We start from the raw sequence: 14,167 nt of genomic DNA on the forward strand, positions 1-14,167 counted from the left end.
AGCTTCTACCACTTGCCTCTCGTAGCTGTTCAGCTCAGTTGCAAACATTTTGCTGGAACGTCTTTAAGAATGAAGAATCTTCCTGGGTGGAAGTTCAGTCACTGACTCATCAATTCAGAAATACATAGCTTTAAAAATGGAAGATGGGAATTCAGGGTTTTGAAGCATTAATATCTTAAGAAGCTTTGCATGTTAGATTAGAAGTCCTCTCTAAGACATGACAATGTTCTAAGTAAGGAAAAGCAGGGATCAGCTTGAACACTGAGATATAACATGCTATATGGTTTACACAGCTAGGGCAGATGATACCTGAAGTTAGAAGGAAAACGGCTCATTCAACTGAATTCCTTTCTAAAAGTAGCTCACTTCTACAAGTTGATCTTTTTGTAGTATAGTACAATTTGTACTATTCAGCATCAAAAGCTTCTAGATTACAGCTAAAACTGTTTTGTCAATGTTGATGTTGTAAAACAAACTTGGTTTGAAGTGAAAGGAGATATTTCTTATTTATATTGGTCACTGCTGAGCCTGGAATGTGACTCTCAGCAATTTTGAATTGGACATGATTTTAAAATGATCAGGAATTAAAAGGAGGGCAGGTTGAGCTTCGGTTGAATTACATTAGATCTTGATTTTATGCATTTTTTCAGTCTGAAATTCTAGAATTTGGTTGTATTGCAGAGTTCTCAAATGTGTTTTTAGAAACCAAAATAAGTTCACAGAAAACTGGGTAAACAATGTATGTTTAAAAATTAAAAAAGTTCATTATTAAGGATCAGGCCTCTTAAAACCGTCATACTAATATTTAATATTCTGTCCTGTACTGACATCTATTTAGCTCTTATATTAACTGAGGTTAATTTAATTTAACAGTGAGAGATGGGAAGGTGGCTCTTCTTAGGAATAGGGAGGTGGTATGTGTTTTTAAAATGCCTGGCTTTGCAGTGTGGTGAGAACCATTAATGAATCACTGAAGCATTACTGTGGGGAGACTGATAGCTCAATGTTATTTGTCAGTATAGTGCCACTAGTCAAAAATACTGACATTAAGAATGCATGAGCTACTATTTCTCGTCCTGCCAACTGTACTGCTATAGTTGCACGGGGGTAGGAATGGGGTAAGTCCAGGAAAGTTTTAGTCTTGTGGAAGATCACAGGGGTGTTGAGTAAAAATAAGTTATTTTGAGATTATTATGTGATTCATAGGCAAGAACTCCACCAAAATTTTACATAAACCCTTTATAGTTACCTCCAGGTTACTCAGAGCTGTTCCCAGAGCGGGCAGTGACATGGGGGCATGTATGCCTATTTGAATGCTTTTGTTTGTTCCTGTATTAGAAGAGTGAAAGTTACTAAAGTTGAATGTGATTTTGCAGAACAGTTTATTCCCAAAAACAGAGAGAAAAACCAGGCTAAAAAGTACATGTAAGAGACTCCATTGCTTATTGTGCATAATGGTTTTTACACTAAAGGAGGAAAAAAAGCTGTTGCTTCGCTGTCTAGTGAAGGTATTTAAAAGCTTCCTCACACTATTGGCCTGTGACTTTGTTTTAAGGTAAACTTATTTCAGAGACATCTCTACCTTACCACCCATTACCATCATCATAAAGTTCCCTGCATAGCAGGGATACTTTTCAGGACCACCCTCTGACATGGTTGAATCTTTTGGTACATAAATAGAAGTCCTTCACTCCTATTAGAATAAGTCATACAATAAAAGGGACAATGACTTTTGGTGCATTGTCTGGATTGTGCACTATTTTTGGTGTTTGCAACATTATCCTAGGCTGTTTAGTAGATATCTTCTAAGGGCTAGTTCTGGTACCAAATGTGTTTTGTGGCCCATGAAAGAGAGTTAACGTTGGATTATATTTTAATTCAGTTCCAAGTCCACTGGACCTAATCTGTGGCTTTTGAATTACTGTTGCTATACTTGAATTTAAAAATGAGTACTAGATGATGTTTTTCTATCAGAATGGTAGCTGATGAAAGCAGAGAATGCAACTAATATAACTTGATTTTTCAAAAATGCATTTTCCATACTGAAAATAGAAGAAAGATACTTTTAGTATTGTGTGACTGTGGCATTTCTAAATTTATAGCACTGAAATGTGTGTCTAGGCATGTCTGTATTTTTTTTTTGAAAGCCATTTCCAAGCTGAAGTCCCAACGAAGCAAAGGGTCATTCAGCTAGTTCAAGATGTTCACCACTGCATATTCTTGTTTGGATGATAAAGGTGTTATCCCTGCTCCTAAGTGTGAGGTTAAAGAACAATAGATTAAACTGATCTTACCGTTACGCTCTTGTGCAAGAATAAAAACTGAAAAGTGAGTGCCCGATCCACTTGCCCAATCAGACTTTACTGTAGTTTCAGAAGAACTTCTATCCTCATACTGCCTGTTTCTAAACAAGGCCCTTGTCACTGTTATGTGCACCAGTATCCTAATTGTTTGCCAGCTATACACTACGGAACTGTGTCCTGCCTTGTAGTTACAAAATTTCCTGTTCTAGAGCTTGAGTAATTTCTTCTATTCATTAGAATTGCTGCAGTTATGGTAGGTGCTGTGATTAATCTCTTTTTAACGAAAACCATCTGCTTAGCTAGTCATAAGGGCTCCAGATTCTTAGGACTTTTGAAATAGGTTGATATTTTTTATTTACCTGGAGGTGCTGAAGTACAGTGGACTCTCATGTCAGAAGTAAAAACTTAAAATGCCTTGTGTGCTGGGCTAGATAATTAGTCAATGGGGTAGTTGTAAGGCATGGTGTATATTCAGCAGTAGTGCATAGCATAAGTTGTGTTTCAATGTTACAACAAATACAGCATATTTTTACTTTGTTATAGTCTTTTACTTGAGAGTGCTGGAAAGGATTTCAGCCAACAATTTCTAGGAAGAGTTATGACTAGTTCTTGTTCAAACTTAACTGTGTGGAAACAAAGCAACAGAGCTGCAACTACTATACTGGTCTTAAATTAGCTTTCTTGACTGGATGGATTTGCAAATACATGGAGTTGTAAGGCTTTTAATGCTGTAAATTCTCTGGCTTTAGTAAGTAAAAACACAGTATTGAGAGACTGGCAAAGAAGTTGGTTAAGCAGGCAGTGTCAGTGTTCTGTGTCTCCTGGGCTTGGAGATCAGTTGCAGAATACAGATGCGGAGATGATAGCAAGCAGTGATGGTTAGTCAAATTGAGGAGTCTGTGTTCTTATCTCATACAAATGACTAGATGCTTCTTTTAAGTAACCTCACAAGCTTTAGGAATAAGCAGTTAGTATGGATGTGTCAATTGAAGTACAAACATACCTTGTGTGTATAACAACTTTAATCATGTGTCTTGGGGAATTTGGTTTTTTTTTTTACTGTTGTGACTGGCCTCTTGTTTTTTATTAATGCCTCAAATTGTTTGAGGGCGGGTGGTAAATTGAGGAGGGAAAGAGTTTATAAATTGTGATCAGTCAGGTTGCAGCAAGCAGGCCTGTCTAAATACTACAGTGCCTCTATTGTCTTTAAATGTTTTGTGAAATCTGGGCATACATGGTTATCTGTTGCAAGTCATGAAGACAGCTGGTCTGGAGACATTTAAGAATCATGGGACTTAGATTACTTACACACCTGCATCACAGGGTCTGAAGACAAGACTGGTTAAGCTATTTCAGTGACATAGAGCTCTCAAATAGCTGAGTTATGAATTTTGGTCTGGATGATGGTAGATCAATCAAGTTCAAAAGATATTGGGTTCAAAATGTGCAGTTGTTGTTTTCGATCAGAAGAGAAGAAAACTAGGCCTGTCCTAGTTTAAATAGTGCCTCATGAGCTAACTCTAGCTCATTGGAAGCTTTCATCTGCTCCTACTGCTTGTATTGCAGTAATGCTATTTACTCTGTTAGGATACTGATCTGGTGCAGAGCTTATTCTGCAGGATTTAGTGATTTAATTCTTGGCAGAATTATCAATTGTCCAGAATTAATTGCTATGAAAATACTGAAATCGGAGAAGCTAAATTTTCACTTCTGTTAAATGTGTTGCATTGTTTTAAATTTTTTTCCTTGCAGTCTCAACTACTCTAGCTTGCTTTTTAACAAGAATGATAAAATCCATCTTCTGTAGGCAACCCATATCTTTTTTTGAACTGAGTAAATCTTAAGCTGAAGTCTTCCTTTTCACAATAGGTATTGAAAGAATGAGAATTTTCAAATATAGGTGTACCCTGTATGAAATAAGAAAATCAGAAAGATTTACGAACTAAATCAGAAGGATTGTTTCTAGAAGAGACAACAGGATTAAGATGATGGATTAGAGATGTAAAAGGTGGTGAAATGGTTAAACCTGTAGGTTCTGAGGGCTGGGTAAGTAACTAATAGCAGGTGGTGAAATTTAGAAGATCATGGGGTAAACCAATTTAAATGCCATATATACCATTGCCTGGGGGCTTCTTTGAGGTTGTGGGGGAAGGAGGTAGGATCATTGGCTTGTTTTCCACTGGAATCATATGCTCTGTCTAAATTCCTGGAATTAATGGTTTGTGGCAGCCTGGGACTGGCTCAAACTAGAATGGTAACAACTTAGCAAAAAGAAAATATAGAGACTTTAATTGCTTTGTTTGTGTGATTTGACTTTGCTACTGATTCTATTAGCCTCTGGAGTACAACATTAGAACATTTTGTTTGAGAAGATTAATCAGTTATGGTAGAATTCCTTTCAAGCTCTGCAGTTACAGCACCTTTGAAAAGAGCCAAGCAAGAATTGTGGTTAGACTGGGACAGGTAGACTGTGTGCTTGTTAAAAGCTGAAACACTTCATGTTCTTTGCAGGTCATGCAGTGGACCCCAGAAAAGTGTAGCCTTAATTAGGTGTGCAAAACGTTAGATTTTTGTTCCAGTGAAGTAGATTTGCTTTGACTGCAGTGTGTCTATTTGGTTTGAGTGCAACTGCAACAACAAAAAAAATTTATAAGCACTGGCAAGCAAAACTTGAACATGCTTTATTCACGATACCAGTAAGCACTGTTAAAATGGAAATGATAATCAACAGTTGAGGGGTGTTTTTTGGGGGGAGGTGGTGGTGTATAAAATGTCTAGCTAAGCAGTTAGAAGGCCACTCAACGTAGCAGGATCTGTAATGATCCCTTTTCCCTTGACCCCTCTAAAGTTTCACAGCAGCTGGTGGAGAGGATTTCTAAAATGCCTGGTAAAGGATCAAAAAGTGTTGCTTTTGCAACATTGATGTCGCATGGTATAACAACAACACTGGCATAATTGTAGGATGCTTGAAGTAAGTCTGCTGTTTTGGGGTGAAAAGTGATCTTGATAACTTGAAACTGAATTTTATCACAGTTTATCATCACTAGTTGGTCAAAATTCATTTGCTCACTTCACACTTTAAAACAGTGTGTATGAACTTTCTTAGCATTGCTCTTTATGTCCTTCCAAAAAAACCCCAAAAGCCCTGAAGCTGTGGACAACTCATTTTATTAGTAAACAAGTTTTACAGTGGCTGTTTGAAACTAGATACCAGGGGAAACAAAAAAAAGATGTCAAGCTTCAGGTTTAGGTTTGGAGTCTAGCAAGAGATGTTAGAAAATATAACTCTATGGATTATTTGTGCGCATGTGGTGTAAAACAAGCAACAATGTGGCTTTCTAACTTTGTCCAACAGTTTGAAAATCACTTTCAGATCCCTTTTCCCTTACACTAAGCACCCAGTAAAAGGAAAGCAGATGATGTTGCCAATGGTAGCAGAATGAGATTATCAGGAAAGAGGGAGGTGGAATATATTGTATTATCCTAGTGCTGTCTTGAGTTCTGTTGGGATTAAATTGAAGTTAGTCAGCTGTAAGTATACTTCTGTAGTTCCATGGAAAGAAAAGGCAAAACAGCATCTGCCTTCATCCCTTCCCAGTACAAAACTAGTGCCAGCAACCTCGGGTCAGAACAACACACTGGACCAACCCATCCTCCTGTGTTTACAAGCGTACTTCTGCAACAGCAGGAGTGAACTGGGCGATGATCCTACATGCAGCCTTAAACTATGGCAGAAAACTTGGGTGGAGAATAGGCAGAGCAGCCAAGCAGGGAGGCGGGGACATGCAGGAAGTAAAGGATCCCTGCACTGCCTCTTCTTCCTCCTCCTTACAGCTAGCTGGGCAGGCAGAAAAGGACACACTTGCCTCTTGCTTATATTGATTCTTTCTATTCAGTATTTGAGTGGCAAAAGCAGATATTAAGCTCAAATCTCTGCAGCCTCATGTACTGGACTTGGAAAAGTACAAGAGGTGTCAAACAGAAGACAATGCTCCCTTCTAACTTTGATGTCTGCTTTCCTTCTGCTGTGCGTTAAGTCCACAGCCTAGTGGATTCCTATCAGAAACTAGCACCTAACTAGCTCTTTGGTGTGTGTATCTCTCTTCCTGATGGATTTTACAAAAAGAGAGATCTGTCCCGTATTTGTAATTGTTAATTCCCACTGTTGCTGCTCTCACAAGGATTGCACTAAAGAGGTAGGTAAAAATTTCAGCTCTATAGAATAAGTGCGTGTAGCCACAGGAAAGGATTTTGGGGGTGAATCAGAATTCTTGACAAGTCTGCTGAACTGCTTTACATTTGTGTAGCTTGGATCTTCAGCTTTTAAACTTGACTGTACTTTTTTCCCTGTAATTTTTTAAGTGTAGTTTAAAATCCTGAACAGCAAGGCTGGAACACTTACTGCTTCTGCTATTTTCCACCTTTGTTGTTATTCCAAATCTAACTATTTTTTTAAATTTAGGATTGCTGAGGGTATGTAACACTTCCTCTGTCTTCATTTTGGTTTGGTGTAAAAGTTATACAGCACTGATCGTACCTTCAAATGATATTGTCAGTATCTCTTGCACTAGAACAAGGTGCTAAACCACTGACCCAGTAATCTGGTGATCTAACTAATGCAAAATCCTACGTGTTTCTAGGCAAAAATTGTGAAGAGGAGTTCTGGGTAGTGTATACTTTGGTGTTTAAAGTATCTTGAAAATCTAGTGTTTTTAAGAGTACCTAACTTGCCTTTAATGGATCAAATAACCATATAAATGTGGATGTTGAATTTTGGAACGCACTTTTTTCACCAGATTAAAATCTGATAAAATCACAAACTTTACCACATCTAAGATCAGTGAAATATGAAATCTCTTCTTATGCTTACCATGAAGACTGTAAGATAAGTATTTAGTTTTGCATCAGTTGTGCTTTGTGCTACCTACATATATGCCCATGTTTTAGAGGTGCTGTCAAAATGTAAGTGTTCAGTGGTTTTTATTTTAAGTTGGCACTTCTTTCCAAAGACACAGTTCTGCCCTTGTTAGCTATTGCATTATCACTTTCCTTCTGTAAGCCTGAGAGCTAGTGCAACAGTGTAGGGAACCAGACTGGGGGGCTTCATTTCACTGGAAACTGCTGCAGGCTTTTTTTGGTTTGATTTCTTTCAAGTCTGACTGTGATCTGTGTTGTTATGCAGCTGTATAGATGTGTGTGCCGGCAAAAGGGAGGAAATGACACAGGTGTGGGAATGGGAGGTGGAGAACAGGAGACCGTTGCTTTCAGCAGCACTGCCAGTTCCTGCTATTTTAGATGGTAGCTTGAGAAAATGTTGATGACTTTCATGTGTGCCTGTTATAACTATCTACACTTTTTTTTCTCTGCAAGAGCTCTTCCTTCTATTTCTTTAGCAAACTCAGAAAAAATGCGAGTGAGATTTGGGTATTTAGTTTTTATTAAACTGCCACTGGGGAATAGGACTAGTAGATTACAAGATTTGAGTTGTCCTGTGATTCTTCTAAGGAGTTTGGGGACCAGGAGAGGCATATGAGAATGTGACCATCTTGCAGTAAGTGTGGTGAAAACCAGGAAATACTGAATGGCTTAGCATGTACTTTGAGTGCCTTTGGGTTCAGAAACTAATGAACGTATGCTTGGCTGCACAGCTCATGCACTCTTAAGGACACGTCAAGGTTATGTGAATTGCAGGGCCTGGCCCCCCTTTGGTTTCTCTGTGATGGCAGATTAAGGTGTATAGGCAGCTCTGGGTAGAAAAAGGTTCACTGATATATTGACTTTTATAATTCATAGTATCCTCTGTCTTGTTATGTAAAATAGTTTGACACTTCCCCTACTGCTTGGAGGAGTTTAAAAAAAAAAAAAAGTTTTTAAAAGCTGATGGTACTTACCTGGCCTGAACTTCAGCGTAAGGGGTGTTTGGCCAGCACTGTAGACTAGGCTTAGGCAACCCTTCTTATGGACTGTGGAACAAACTGAGAAATAGGTAGCTGCTTGAACACAGAATCCTCTGTTGGTTTTAGGCCCTAGTGTGAGGTTCTCTCAGATTTTCTGAGGAGCAGTTAAGAACATAGAAGCTATGCTGGAGGGAGCTTCTCTTTTTAACTGAACTCTTGGCTTGGAGTTCACAAAATGGGGTATTGTAAAATGGCCCTCGTGGAAGGGCCTGAAGATTTTGGACAGGTATTTAATTTCTTTCAGGATAGAGAAACACAGGGTAGCAGACCGAATTGCTGATTTTAAAATCTGTTCTTAGCTTTACCTTTTCAGGCTTTGTGCAAGAACAGAGTGTGTGGTAAAATAAGTAACAAGAAAACTCCATGTTCTAGCTTTGTTATGTTAATATTTTGCTGTGCCAGTTGTCTTACTCAACTTAGCTTTTTTTTTTCCTGAAAGGAGATTGCCACAGATCTGACATCTTCCTTTTGCTGCCACAGTGTAAATGAACATACATGCAGGCTGCTGCTATCTGGGGCTTAAGCTATTTAGGAGACTTAGATGTGTTAAACTTGAGCAAATTTAGATACAAATATATACAATAAGCAGTTGAATAATTATTGCATAGGTTATGTATGTGTATATAGGAGAGCATTTAATTATGTATAGAAGCATCTCTCTCTACATATATGAACCTGAACTTCTGGGAGCATTTTAAGGTTGGTCATAATTAAAGGCAGGGGTGTCTGACTAGTCTGCTATATGAGCAGAGACACATGTAAACAGGTACTTGATGCCAGTAGTAAACACTAAAACTAGTTTTATAGAACCCTGTAGAGTGTAGGGCTCTGCAATGTCCTGCTAGGGAGCTGGATATTTGTGATATGACCTGGTTACAATATTAAACTTACCCGTCCAAACTTCGGTCTGGTGTCTTATCAGCTGAGGCATTGATCTCCAAAAGTCTTAATGTTCAGTGAAGGTTTTAAAAGCATTACGTTAATGTTCACTGACCGACTGTGTGTCGGGGCTTATTCTAGTCACAATATACTCTTCAGTTCTGTGAATTTCAATTGCTAGAATTTCATAAGAGCAAATTTTAGAGCAAAGAAATAGATAACCAGAATGCTGTTATAACAGGAAGTTTTTATCAAGTGAAAAACTGTGTCTTTCTATAGTCTGGGGTTTTTTTTGTCCTTTTAAAAAATCCAGATAAAACACCTTTGTAAAACGTAGTGACAAATAGCATGATTGTCCACTGAAAGACTGAATTCTTGTGCTTCTGTCTTGTGTTTGCATTTGTTAAAGTTGATGTTGATTGTGCCCTCTCCTGGAAGAGTGTGGTAGAGAATATTTTAGGTAGTGAACATTTGAAGTCAATATACTGCCATGTCTGGCCAAAGCTAAAAAGAAGTATCTAAATGTAGCTGGAAATTATTATCGTATTAAGTCTCTGTTCAGTTAAATGAAGGTCTGTAGTCGCAAAGGCTCTGGTTCAGAGACTTGAACCTTTCTGTTTCAGGACTTGTTTCCCACTGACAATAGAGGAAGGGGGAAGGGTCATGTCTTGATGTCCCCATTTGGTGGGAAGCAGTATCGTTTAGGATGTTGGGAGAAGCACTTTCTGGTTACGACATGGATCATGATGCCTGTACTACTACTTCATTTATTTCTGTACTTTAGATTCAGTGGTTTTCACTTTTTGTTTAGTTGTGATTTACCAGTGACACAGGGCCAGATGTATCAAGTGTATGACTTCAGGATTGTTTGGCTTGAAAATGTGGGCTCTTCATATAACAGAATTTGAACAGGATTTCTTCATCCTCTCTCATTCTGCTGTCTTAAAAACAGAGTTTGAAGCTAAAGGCTGAATCAAGTAAAATTGAGTGCCAAATTTTGCTGTTGTGGACAATTGCCCCCAAAATAGAGCTTCTGGCCATGATTAAGTGATGAAGTTTGGCTCCTTGCCTGCAATGTTTTGCAGAATTCCCAGATGGTCATATCTCATGGCCTATTTGCTTTACTGATTTAAGTAGCTGATCATATTTAGATTTTATTTTGCTCTCCCCCAATGGCTTTAGCATGTACTGGAGAAAGGATTGCTGTGTGTTGTTGAAGGGCTTTTGTAAAGGCCTGTATTGCTAAGCTCATTTTCCTGAACTTACAACAGGTGATGCAGGAGTGTGGTTTGAGTATAGTAGGTCTTCTGGGGAGAGCTAAGATACAGGATAGTATTTTTTTTCCTTTTCTTTCTTTAAAAAAAAAAGACAAGTTATTTAATGATCCAGTCAGATCATTCTGGGCGAAGGTTTTTCCTGTAAAGTCAATCTATGCCAAAATTACTTCATATAATGGCATGTTGGAAACATTCTGGGAAGCAGCAGAATCCTTTGAAGACTGTTAAATTAATCATGTGGGTTTGTGCATTAGTGTTACATAGGAAACATTTCCTTCCATTCTCAGTCCCGTCTGTGTACTCACCTCTAACCAGCATAACTTCCATGGAAACTAAACGGTTCTCCTGTTATAACTGAGAACCTAACTACGAAAGCCTTCTGTTATGGAAGTGTAGCTGAGAAATGGGGGGGGGAAATGTTTGCAAAAGTCACTAACAAACAGATGAACAGTAAGATTGGGGTCAGATTTCTCTATAATTTGCACTAGTGGGGAATTCAGGCCAGTTATCTATTGAGTAAAAATAGTCTGTCTGTAAACACAATCAAAACTTAAATCAAGCGGGCCTTCCAGTTTCTCTGTTGTTAACTTATATGTTCCAGGGTGTCAAGCCAGCCAGCTTTGATAAAGTAGCAATCCCTGAAGTGAAGGAGATTATTGAGGGATGCATTCGGCAAAACAAAGGCGAAAGGTAAGTACTTTCTTTTCATATAGAGGTATTACTTGCTGAGTCTTTTATCTGTGATAATACCAGATCAAGTTAGTTCCTGGGGTCTTCTGTGTTCTGATGAAAGTTGGGAAGCCCGTATTACTTCTGCAGCTTCTATTCTTTGGTAGATTCTTATGCAATTACTGTTTTGGAGAACTAACAGTGTCAGGAAAAGTGCAAATGCTATAGTAACCATCCATGTCAGTTTATTCAGAAATTCTACTGCTTTTATTAAAACTTTGACCTAGTCAGCAAAATAGCAGAGGACAGCCCTTCCGGGTTCCCAGGTATTTGGATTCTTTGGTTGGTTTGTTATTCTGTAATCCTTTGGTTTTCCTGTCCCTTTGATTTTGTTGGCATTTTATGGCTGATTATTTTGAGGGCTCTTTCTGTTTTTTAAATTCTTGCTGCTCGTTTTCATCCACATTTTCAGCAAGATGACTTCTACTTGAAGTGATTAGCTTATACCATTACAGGAAATCTGTAACTGCTCTGATGGCTTATTTGTGGGGTTTGTTTTGTTTTCTGCTTTTACATAGTTGTTGCTTGCTGAATGTCTGATTTAAAAATGCTTCAGCCTTCAGCCCTCCTCTAGCCTCCTGCTATTCTGTTCAGAACTAGTTTTGTCACTTCATGGATGTTTATTCATCCCCTTCTATTAACTCTTGTTAAAGTTTTACATCTGATGGCATTGCTGTGTATTTTTAATTTCTGTTCTTTTTCTTAGTTTTAAACAATTCGTATTTTTTCCCATTTTAAGTTAATTTTGTGGCTGCACATCACTTATTTCTTGCCATTTAGTTTAAGCAGTTAACTTTTAGACGACTACTGTTAATGCTGTGCATATATGAACATAATCTTTTTTGTACGTTCAGGACAAAGCTTCTAATTGTGCCAAACAGAATGCAAGTTGAAGTGGTTCAAACTAGTACAAAATATGAAAGGAATCATGTGGTGCTTATCTAGTGCTGAATTTACTAGATGAGGCTTTTGATAAGATCTTGAAATAGACTGAAATACATACTTGGATTACTGTATTGATTTAGGGACTAAGGGTTGTGTGTTGGATCTTAATGTTCAGTAAAACCAAACTGTTTCTTCAAGGTTTCTTATTATTTTAGTTAATATATACCCTGTTCAGTTGGCTTAAATATGTTGGTACTTCTGCTGACCAATGTGTGATTTTTTTTTTTTATTTTTTCTCTAGCATTGTTGCATTTTGTTTCTCCATCATGCTTTTAAATAGAAATTTGAATGATGAGCTGTCAAATAACTCATGGGAGAAGCGTGAAACGTAGAGAATAAATTTGGGGGATCATCAGGCAAGGATATTCCTTAATACTTTATGAAAACCTAATAACTGTGTGTGCTTTCTACATTCTTTCCCAATATGCTAGATATGCTATTAAGGACCTCTTGAATCATGCTTTCTTCCAAGAAGAGACTGGAGTCCGGGTAGAACTAGCAGAGGAAGATGATGGAGAAAAAATTGCCATTAAACTCTGGCTGCGAATTGAAGACATCAAAAAACTCAAGGGCAAATATAAAGATAATGAGGCAATAGAGTTTTCCTTTGACTTGGAGAGAGATGTCCCAGAGGATGTAGCACAGGAAATGGTGAGTGTTGGTGGTCTTACAGAGCATCGGAAGTACTGGCATTCTCTGACAGTGAAATGTAGTCTGTCAGCCTTTGTATTTGCTGTTGTTACCATCTAGAAATAAAAGAGCTTCAGAAGTTTGTGAATGAGAAGTTAGTGCCAGAGAGTGGTAGCTTATATTGTAGCACTACAACAGTGGCTGTCTATGACAGTCTGAATTCTGTGAATATATCCTCCTTCAGGTGGAATCTGGCTATGTCTGTGAAGGGGATCACAAGACAATGGCGAAAGCTATCAAGGACAGGGTATCTTTGATTAAGCGAAAGCGAGAGCAGCGTCAGTTGGTGCGAGAAGAACAGGAGAAGAAACTTCAGGAAGAAGGTAGTCAGAAGCAGCAGCTGGAGCAACAGCAGCCATCAAGTGCTTCCCATGCAGGGTCAAAGCATCCCCTGTCTGTCACTGGTACTACTCCTGTCCCCACTACTTCAGCATCGGTTTCTACACAAGTGGAGCCTGAAGAACCAGAAGCTGATCAACACCAACAACTGCAGTTCCAGCAACCCAGTATATCTATTCTTTGTAAGTGTGTCAGTTGGTTTATTTAGGAACTCTTGCACTTACACAGTTCTCCCCCCTGCCTTAGAGTCTTAAACTTTTGGTGGGTATAGCAGTCAATATCTTACGATGTTGCTGTCTGCCATTGCGGTCTGCTGAAGAACATTAGGTCACTAGAAAGCACGGCAAAATAAGATGCATTCCTGTGCATTAGCTGAGCCAAGTCTTGGCACAATTCACGGTCTAGTGTCTTAGCACAAAATCATTTTCCTTTGTTTCAAGTTAATACACTAAATGAACTGGGGCACCTGAAGCATGAACACGTCCTAGTTTTTGCTGCCCTCCTGTAGGGACAGTATATTCTGGCCCTGCAGAAGGCTGTATACTCTTGCACCTGTGCAGTTAGAGCTATTAGAAACACTCATTTGAATCCTTGTTAACTTATGTTTAAGGTGGAAATGAGATTAATGTACAAGCAGTTGAGCTCATAATTTGCTTTCTGAAAAAAAATTTCATTATCTGTTTTACATCCTATTTGTGAAAAGATGAATTAATACTCCCAACTTTTCCTCTTCTGCCATCCCAACATTTGAATCAGTATTTGAGTAATGATGGTAGATGAGAACTTCCATATTAGAATGGTGAAGTTAGAAAGCAAATTGCTATCTGCTCTTTAGGTAATAGGGATTTTAAGTTCTCTACTATACCTCCATCAGGTGCATCTGCCAGCAAGCACAACAGACCTGTTTTATATGTCTGTGTAAAATTAAATAAATAAAAATAATAATTAAAAAACCCTGAAAGATCATTCATAACAATGTGGAATTTAAGTTTCTATTTCTAGTCTAGTCTTTTATAGGAAGCATAGTTTACTATTAAGTATCTTCCTG

The 14,167-nt window shown here is 38.2% G+C and overlaps 1 protein-coding gene across 11 annotated transcripts in view; it reads left to right on the forward strand.

Annotated features, from left to right (window-relative positions):
- The window catches only part of WNK1 (WNK lysine deficient protein kinase 1), a 108,642-nt gene that overhangs the window by 50,580 nt on the left and 43,895 nt on the right, over nucleotides 1-14,167 (forward strand). For 9 of the 11 annotated variants that reach the window (XM_076341074.1, XM_076341093.1, XM_076341083.1 and 6 more), the window contains exons 5-7: nucleotides 11,018-11,106; nucleotides 12,522-12,741; nucleotides 12,965-13,301. In XM_076341074.1, coding sequence (XP_076197189.1) covers nucleotides 11,018-11,106; nucleotides 12,522-12,741; nucleotides 12,965-13,301 — 646 coding nt within the window. Of the gene's footprint in view, nucleotides 1-6,141; nucleotides 6,500-11,017; nucleotides 11,107-12,521; nucleotides 12,742-12,964; nucleotides 13,302-14,167 lie in introns of those variants that run through there. The other 2 variants (XM_076341161.1, XM_076341172.1) reach the window with 1 other exon arrangement.

The sequence above is a fragment of the Aptenodytes patagonicus genome, chromosome 1, assembly GCF_965638725.1.
Source record: "Aptenodytes patagonicus chromosome 1, bAptPat1.pri.cur, whole genome shotgun sequence".
In the NCBI taxonomy this organism is placed as follows: Eukaryota; Metazoa; Chordata; class Aves; order Sphenisciformes; family Spheniscidae; genus Aptenodytes; species Aptenodytes patagonicus.